The 9,872-nt window shown below is 44.6% G+C and overlaps 1 protein-coding gene across 1 annotated transcript in view; it reads left to right on the top strand.

The window, feature by feature from the left end:
* Positions 1-1,163: 1,163 nt before the first annotated feature.
* The window catches only part of nsmfb (NMDA receptor synaptonuclear signaling and neuronal migration factor b), a 49,554-nt gene continuing 40,845 nt past the window's right edge, over positions 1,164-9,872 (top strand). Inside the window, exon 1 of the mRNA XM_056417981.1 lies at positions 1,164-1,234. Coding sequence (XP_056273956.1) covers positions 1,164-1,234 — 71 coding nt within the window. The remainder of the gene's footprint in view (positions 1,235-9,872) is intronic.

Here is a 9,872-nt window from a genome sequence, read left to right as displayed (position 1 = left end):
TAACCTCATTGAGCCTCATTGAACCTCATTGAGCCTCAGTGAACCTCATTGAGCCTCGGTTTCACTTTCATGACAAGACAGAAAGAGGAACCGTTATGACGTTTGGATCTTTGATATTCCGTGTGGGTTTCCCCTCACGACATTCCCAAAGCCTTGCGAGTTAGAAATTGGTTCGAAGTCTGATCATATGACTCTCCTTCTACCTAATTTATTATATACTATTCATATATATATATCTCAATCTCTAGTTTCAAGTATTCTTCAAAACAGCGTGACGTTCATGTAGTCAACCAGAGCATAAAGAAGAGTTTTCTTTAGGGCGGGGCTGCCTTGTGATTGACAGGGTTCAGAGACGCCTCTAAGCAACCCTCAGCATTCCAAACATGGTCATGTGTGTTCAATGGTTGCCAAAGAAGCAACATGGCCATAATCCAAGATGGCAATGCCAAAATTGCCTTCATAACGGGCGGTCCACAAACCAATGGGTGACGTCATTATGGACGTCTTCATGTGGACAGACACTAGATGACAGATTGACATTCAAACATTATAAAGAGACATTGGTGATCCTCATAATGACGTATGTGATTGCTATCCACTTGATTGATTTTAACCACATTTTCCCTTCCTAATGAAAATACTTTAAAGAAAAAATAGAACTTATTTTTGTATCTGTCCCATGGTGCCCACGTGAAGGACACGGCGTTGTTCACAGCCTGATAGATGATGATAAACTGCGAGATTACTTGTGGACTCAAGTGTCCACACCTCCTCGCTTCCACTATATGCACGCACGCACACACACACTCATATAATGAACCCGGGCGCCGCGCAGGAGGCGGGCGTGCTGGTCCTCCCTTTTATGGTCTCGGTTTCCTTCCTGGAAGCCTCAGTTGGATGAGGAGAGCGCGCGCATCATCGTCCTCCTCCTCCTCCAGCGGCGCTGCGCTGCACACGCTCCGCCTCGCCCGGCATCCAGCTGCTGCTGCCTCCGCGGGAGACGATGGTGGTCAATGTGAAATAAAAAAAAGCAAGAGTCGCCTCTCTCGTTGGATACGGATGGTCTTTTCTTTTCTTCCTCTCTAGTTTTGGTTCTCGCCGATCATCTGTCTGTGGAATGGTCCGCGCGCTTCTCCCCGGGGTCGTTTCTCCACTTCTCCAGCATGGGTACTGCGGTGTCCAAAAGGAAGAATCTGAGGAGTGACGCTATATCTTCCGTGGCCGCAAAAGTCAGGTGAGTGTGTGTGTGTGTGTGTGTGTGGGTGCGTGCGTGCGTGTGGTCGCTGTCCCCCCCCCCCCCATTCCCGGAGTGGTCTAACACGCTCCGGAGCCACTCCGGAGGACAGAGTTCAGAGAGGAGTCTGCTGCCTCCAAACTATATTACACATGTGAAGGGGAAAGTACTAGAATATTACAGAACAGCTTCTTCTGTATGAAATGTTCAGTGCCATCTTAAATCCCACAATACCTCCTCCTTTACTTTGCTTCTGGTTTGATTTGAAGTGCTTGTTTCTCCTTCCGTAGATTCTTTGAGGTAAATATATACTTCATTATTAATCTTCCCTGAAAGTATGATGGCATCGTCCTTTCACACACACGTCATTTGTCTCAAAGAAAGCCTTGTTATGATTCCTGTGTCACATTTATTAGTCATATAGTGTAAGGAACATATTTATTTGGAGATTAAACTAATAGTCTGCTTTATTATGTGACAAAAACAATACTTTTGAACTCTGGGAAATAGACATATGTTTTGATTGTTTCTGATATTTTAATAATTGTTGTTGTTGATTATCTACAGATGATTCCATAGGTGAAATATTCACGAGCAGTTAGATAAACATCATTCAGTATGTTAATTAGTTTTTGAATAACACGCATGAAAAAGAAGAAGATACTCTTGTGTAAAATATTGAATTTGAAATGTAGTTGGGCTGGGAAGTGGTTAGCACAGCAAGAGGCTTTCAGTGGAGTTTCATGTGTTATAGCGTATTGGTGTTGTTGTTGTTGTTGTATTTAGCTCCGTTACGTATGTCCCTCTACACAAAGACTTTTAAAGATGTCCACTGTGCATGATGATGACCTGAGGAACAGCGTTGTCCTGTTGTTGTCTGTCTGCAGCCACAGACCTTATAATCCCTTTTACTTTACGCACCCCGTCTCCTCTGTAGACTTTCATCTGTACTCACTTTGACTAACTGTAATGGCGTTGATCTCGTACGAGTCATGAGGTCTCCGTGTCCCGGTGTAGGGTCAGCGTGTGCGGGGTGACGAGCGCTCTGACCTCAGAAACGACCACGAAACGCGTCCGCAGTCAGTCACGTGGAGGGATGAGTGAGAGTCGAACGGGATCTTCTCCTTCTCACCTGAAGCCACGACAAACTTGACAGCGCCACGAAGAGACAGCTTCAGGTCGGCTGGATGCAGGTCTGACGAGCACCAGGTTTCAAAAGCACCTCTGATTTACGGTTTATTATCTAAAGTGAATTAATGTGCGGGGAAATTATTTAGAAACTTTAAAAAAACATATAAATAAAATATATTTATATATATATACAAATATATATATATATATCTGTATATATGTATGTATTTATATATATATATATGTATTTATATATATCTGTATATTACATTACATGTCATTTAGCAGACGCTTTTATCCAAAGCGACTTACAATATATATATGTATGTATATATATATATATATAATATATATAAAGAAATATGTATATATATATATATAGAGAGAGAGATATATTTATGTACATATATTTATGTACATGATGTGACAACAGGGAGAGCGGCCAACCGGATCCAACTGGAAAAAGGGATCCCGGTGCTACTGTTGACACTAATGAGGTAGAAAATGATGAACCCTCTGGGCCGCCTCCAGGGACCGAGACCAGGCGAGAACCAGCAGTCGTCACAGCCAGCGGTGAGAGGAGAACCGGTGACCCACTGGTCTGGTGTCTTTATGAATCTAGAACTAAACAACAAGAAGAGCCGGGGGCACCCGAGCATCGTGCAACTAAATCCAACCTATACTCGATCTGTAAACCTGACGGTCATACGTGTATTCCAAACATTCTCTGTATCTCACTCTGACCACATGAAATCCCACAGCAGCCCAGTTGGCAGCGTGCTGTGGAGAGTTCACTGGCCAACACCTTTCCCGGATTTCTGGTGGGAGAAAATTGAGATAATCAGGTTTGCATTTGTTTTAAAAAGGTTCTTTCCAGGTCTGTACAAGTCCTGAAAAAAATGAAATCCCAAAAAGTTTTGGAAATTTGTTATATTCACGTGTTCATTTACAGTCCAAACAGATGGATTTCCACATCAGGGACAATAGTTTGATCAAACTATTGTCTCTCATTCATTTGTGTCATTTAAGGTTGTACTCTATGCTTTGGAATTGTCATAGTTAGTTTAACTACTGCATCTTTTCTCCTTTTCATGTATACACCGAGATTTCACGAAACGTTTGGTCATGGAAATTTGGTTTAAAGTCATGGAAATCCATTGGTCAATATGTGTATATACACCCTGTATACCTCTCGGCTGTTGACGACTTGTGGTGCTGTGTTCACTTTGAGAAACAGGCCAACCCCTTCTCTCTGGTTAAATATTGTCATTAAACTGACATTAAATCACGGACTCATTGTTTTTTAGTGCAGCTACTTCCCAGATGTCTAAGTCTTGAGCTCCTAGTGGTGTTATCGTGGTTGAAGAGGCCTACGAGCGAACTGGAGGTCCTGAAACATTCATACGCTTGTTCTTTCATGTTCTCTTTGTGTCCCGCAAAGAGAACCTTTGTGTCTATTTCAGCTCAGCACTAAAAACTAGGGCTGTCAGCGTTAACGCGTTAATCTATGCGATTAATTTGGCCGCGTTAACGCACTAAAATATTTTAACGCAATTAACGCAACTTTGTTTACTTCCAGTGTTCGTTGAAGTTTTTACACTCCTCTGAGTGTCAAACCGCGGCAGTACGGTTTAACACTGTTTCCGTTTTTAAAACAATTATTTCTCCGCGAAAATAAGGAGCAGAAATCAGTTTAAACTCGTGGATTAATCAGTCGGGTTTCCTCCTGCTCCTCCTTCCTCCCGTCTCCCCCTCCGATACACAGAGGAACGGAGGGGCGACGTGTCGGGCGTGGAAAGAACTCGTCACACGAAACCTTCAACGTGATTTGTCAATCCGTTTGTCTGTCAACATTTTGCGAAAAAAACAACCAATGAACACTCAGTAAATCACAAAGGACCTCCCACCACACAGCTGAGGCTCATTAGCAGCCTGTCAGTCAGAGAACCAGAGAACACGGCACAAGGACAACTGAGCCTCATTGAATAGAGCTGAGATTGTTCTGTAATGTTTGATGTATAACACGTGGGGATGTGTCATATGCAAAAGCCTTTAAAAGGTGAATTTACATTTTTTTTTGAGAAAATGAGCCCAGCCTCCAGAGGGTTAACATATTTGAATGTTAGTCAGTTTACCAAGGCCACTGGTTCTGCTGTTGTTCAATGTTAAAGATGACAGGACCAGTGGGGTCTCAAATATACTTCTTTTTTTTTACTAATCTGGATGTTTCACTTAAGAAACAATTTATCATCCACGATATTAAATACCTCGCTGGCACTTTATAGGTAGGAGCCTCTTTGAAAACATAGCTCTGTGTGAAGTTTTGTCTTTAAAAAGAAGAAGAAAAAAAACTTTTAATCGTGATTCATGAATTTCAAAATGTGCGATTCATAAGTTAATTTTTTTTAATCGATTGACAGCCCTACTAAAAACCCATCGTTACTCCAAACACACTGTGTTGCCATAGTTACAGAGACTGACAGTGACAATGTCCAACTGTCACAGGAAAAGACGCACGACATACGTGCTGCTGTTGCAGACAAGGTGAACTAGTTCCTTAGAGTGTGCTGAGGAGAGGGGTGTATGGAGGGATGGATGAGTGGATGGAGGGAGGGATGAGTGGCTGGACGGATAGATGAGTGGATGGTTGAAAGGATAGATGGATGAGTAGATGGATGGAAGGATGCATGGATAGATGGAAGGACGGATGAGTGGATGGATTTATGAGTGGATGCATGGACAGATTTATGGATGAGTGGATGGAATGATTAATGGATGAGTGGATAGATGGGTAAATGGATGGATTGGTAGTTCGATTGATGGATGGATGAGTGAATGAATTGATAGATAGAAGGACGAGTGGATAGATGGATCTCCCTAGAGTCCTCTCCAATCAAATGTATTTATATATCCGGCTTGCTGCTCCTGGGTCTGTCCGCGGTGCGCTGGTTGATCCCACAGAGAGCTCGTCATGGCGCGGCCTCCAGGCGGACGACACGCTGACCCTACACCGGGATACAGAGACCTTTCGTGGCATGACTCATACGAGATCAACACCATTACAATTAGTTAAAGCGAGTCCAGCTAAAAAAGTGATTATAAACTCTGTGGCTGCAGACAGACAACAATAGGACAACGCTGTTCCTCAGGTCATCATCATGTAAGGAGCATGGACATCTCTAAAAATATCATCTTTGTGTAGAGGGACTTGAGCAGTAATGGAGATAAAAACAACAACAACAAGCATTGTGGCGGGTCGTCTCCTTTTTCAAACACGTCACACTTGCCTCTCGGAGAGTTTTTGCCACGTCAATTATACATCAGTTGGCCTATACTGAGCTCCGTACAGTTTCCGCCTCGCCTCGCCGCCCCCCGGACGCCACCAAGTTTCATCCCGCCACACTGATTCAGAAATGTGACATCATGGGGGGCGGGGGAAGAATAAAGAACACAGTGACAAGAGGGAGATGTGTTCATAAGACCAAAATAGAAAGTATGGGGCGAGTGGTAAGTGGGATGAAGAAGGGAGGTATAGTAAGTAAAAGGAAAGAGTAAAGAGTGTGTGTTTTTATGTAATGGGCGAAGGTGGATTTACAGTGTCAAATTTATCACGTGAAATATTTTTTTGTTGTTGCAAGGAACTTGAAATAGATGCAGTTTTTTTCACAGCAAAACAAAATATATATTAGAGAAGGTATCAAGACCCGATTAACTACAAGCAGCTTATAATACACAGTTAAGACATCTAATTCTAAGGTGTATTTTCTGTGTATTTCTGATGGTTTACACTGACTTCAGAACGGTTAAAAATGTCCATCTGGAGCCGACCAGCTGCTGTAACAAAACCAAAAGAACGACTGTATCTGCCGACGCGGCTCATCGACAACCAGCAATTGTATCAGCGGCCTAGCTATGTGTGATTTACTGGAGTTAAATCCCCTAAAACTCTCAAATAAACACGTTTTTTTGTTGATTTTGGCAGCTGGTAACATCATCAATCATACCAGACACCGATGGTCTAATATTAAATAAAAAGACCACATCAGCCCAAATGTATCGTGAAAGCAATATTCTATAACTGATACGGCAGCTATTTCTCTTTCTAGTCATGCAGTGTCATTGTGTAGAAGCGTGGTTGGGCGGCGCCATTTTTTTCCGACCCCGCTGTGCCCTCCCACTCCATAATTGGTCAGATAAGTGAGGGCACACTGCACGGCCATCTTACCGCACAGGGAATAATTATTGCCTACATAGTTATGTTATTAAAAGGGAAAAAACGGCTTTGCCCTCTGGTAGGGGAAAGAGAAATCCATCAAGCGGGAGAGGGAGAGGAGAAGGAAAGAAATGGCTGAACAGAAGGTACAAATAAAGTATTAGGAATATGACACGGGATCATTTGTCTCGCTTATCTTTAAGCTATATATCTTAAGTTGTTCTGACATAATGTCATTATCTGAAAAATAAATTGTGTATCATGTATATTGTAAAAACCATACAGCATCCGTCTGGCCTCAGCTACCAGTCTGTGAAGGGTTGGCTCGTGAAAAGGCTGATGAGATTTCATTAAGAGACTTGCTCTGCTCTACTCCACCAACAACAAAGGCCACAAGTGAGGCAATTACTCATATCTCCCAAGGGCCCCGTAAGTGGGTTCATCAGAAGGTCAGAAGGTGCTGGAAGGAGAGACAAACACAAGTAAAGTATCTCATCACAGTGATGCAGGAGCGGCCTCGGGTTCAAATAGGTCAATACCCATTTGCCGACTAAAGTTGGCTTTTGTTTAAGGAAGAGCTTTGTTGCCCTTGGGCAGGGGATAATAATCAGGAGATAATCATAATATAGTTTTGACTTTCAAGATGCTCCCAAAATCTCTCAACTGAACACACACTCTTTGTGTTGAAGGAAATTGAAGAAACCCAAATCACCTGATCACTAGGGCTGTGAAACGATTACAATTTGTAATCAGGTTAATCACAGGTTTCTGTGGATTAATCATGATTAATCCCATATATACATTCAGGGTTTTTCCTGGGTCAAAATGGGTCTTCGGTGCTCCCAAAATTTTTTTTTGCGCCCGTCTGTTCGTTGAGTGAGTGATCAGCAGCTGGCCGCTCGGTCCATTCACGCACCTCACAGTTGCGTATTGATCAGACAAGAAGACACGCTTATCAACTCCAGTGTTTCCCCTACTAATATAACAGGGGGAAATCTCACCACCCGTCACCCTGTAATTTTCGTCTACCCCCCCCCCCCCCCCGTCAACAATTCTCGGCTCGCGCGACAGAGCGATGCGCGCGCCGGCATCGAAGCTCTGCGGCGACCGCGATCGACATATTGAACACCCCTGCATTAAAACATTAAAGAGCCGAGAGTTTTTTTCAGCGTGAGAAATACGATGTGTGGCGGGAGTGCGTGAGTTAAGACCGAAATGCGTGAGTCTCACGCTCAATGCGTGACACTTGAGAGCCCTGCATTGCTCACCAGTGCGCGCGCCAGCATCGGAGCTCTGCCGTGCGAGCCGAGAGAAGAGTTGTTGACGGGGGGGGGGGTTGTGCAAGTGACTTTTTTTCGTCCCGATGTGCGCGCACACGCCGGCATCCGAGCTCTGCGGCGCGCGAGACGGAGATCGGAGTCGTGTTAACGCGACACGTAGAGACAGAATGACATGCTGCTGGTTCGAGACCACCAACAACAGACGGATTGGAAGCTCATTCTGCGCATGCGTTAAATGCGTAAAAAAAGTTAAACCTGTAATTTAATTAACTGAGTTAACGCGTTATTTTTCACAGCACTACTTATCACTAAACATAACATTTAATTTAGCTGACACTTTTGTCCCAGCTAGAGGGAGCAATTCAGGGTTAAGTGTCTTGCTCAAGGACACATCAACTAGGGCGGGGATTGAACTGCAATCCCCCTTTTTGAAAGATGGACCTGCTAACCACTGACCCACAGTCACCCCTTGACATTTTAGTTGAGTCTCTGCTCTATTTAACTAGATTTATTTAACTCCACTCTCGTAAGAATGGAACCATTAGCAGGTAAGGATGCAAGAGCTCAGTGGGGGGGCTTCATTGAGACGTCCTTCTAGTCGTCACCGAAGGTCAGCAGATGATATTATGCAATAGATTCAAGATTCAAGATTCAAGATGTTTTATTTGTCACATACACACACAGGGTGTGCAGTGAAATGAAAGTGGCAATGCTCAGCAGGAATGTGCAAGGGCAACAAGTACACACTATTTACAAATAAAAAACAACACAATATTTACAGTAAGTGTGTGTGTGTGTGTGTGTGTGTGTGTGCCTAAGAGGGGCAGTTGTGTGGGTCTATGTGGGGGTCCTGGTGAGGTCGGAGTTCACAATCCTGATGGCCTGAGGAAAGAAACTCCGTCTCAGTCTCTCTGTTCTTGCAGCGTGACTACGGAGGCGCCTGCCTGACCGCAGCAGCTGAAACAGTCTGTTGTTGGGGTGGTGAGGATCCTTCATGATCCTGCCGGCTCTGGTTCTGCACCTCCTGGTGTACAAGTCCTGCAGGGTGGGAGTGTAGTTCCAATAGTGCGCTCAGCCGAACGCACTACTCTCTGCAGAGCCTTCCTGTCCTGAGCGGAGCAGTTGCCAAACCAGGCTGTGATGCTTCCTGTCAGGACGCCTCTACAGCTCCAGAGTAGAAGGACTGAAGGATCCTCTGGGAAACTTTAAATTTCCTCAGCTGCCTGAGGTGGTAGAGGCGCTGCCTTGCCTTTCTCACCAGAGTGTCTGTGTTTGTTGACCATGTCAGATCCTCGGTGATGTGGACTCCCAGGTATTTATACCCGCTCACCCTCTCCACAGTAGTCCCGTTAATCCCCAGTGGTGAGTACGTCCTCTGTTGTTGTACCCTCCTAAAGTCCACAATCAGCTCCTTAGTTTTGGTGACATTCATGATGAGGCTGTTGTCCTGGCACCAGAGTGACAGATCAGCAACTTCCTCCAGGTAGGCCTTCTCGCCGTTGTCGGAGATCAGGCCCACCACCACTGTGTCATCCGCAAACTTGATGATGGTGTTGAGCTGAACCTGGCCACACAGTCATGTGTGTACAGGGAGTACAGTAGGGGCTGAGGACGCAACCCTGGGGGGATCCTGTGTTCAGGGTGAGGGATTTGGAGGTGTGTCTGCCCACCCTGACCACCTGTGGCCTGGCGGTCAGGAAGTCCAGGATCCAAGCACACAGGGGGGTGTTCAGTCCCAGCTCAATCAGCTTGCCGGCCAGTCTGGAGGGGACTATGGTGTTGAAAGCTGAACTATAATCAATGAACAGCAGTCTCACATAGCCCCCCCTCTGGCTGTCCAGATGAGAGAGTAATCAATGTTTGTTCAACAAAGTTGGAATGGTCATATAACCTAAATGCCTGGCCTCAAACAGATGTTAGTCTTTTTACCTTGGGGAGTTTAAAGTGTTATAATGTTCTCGGTGTAGTCTGAGAGACCTGTCTATCTTGATGGAAACATTTCTCTTTCACCGCA

The sequence above is a fragment of the Pseudoliparis swirei genome, chromosome 7, assembly GCF_029220125.1.
Source record: "Pseudoliparis swirei isolate HS2019 ecotype Mariana Trench chromosome 7, NWPU_hadal_v1, whole genome shotgun sequence".
Classification (NCBI taxonomy): domain Eukaryota; kingdom Metazoa; phylum Chordata; class Actinopteri; order Perciformes; family Liparidae; genus Pseudoliparis; species Pseudoliparis swirei.
The sequence above is the reverse complement of the archived record's forward strand: the minus strand, read 5'-3'. Positions and strand labels throughout refer to the sequence as shown.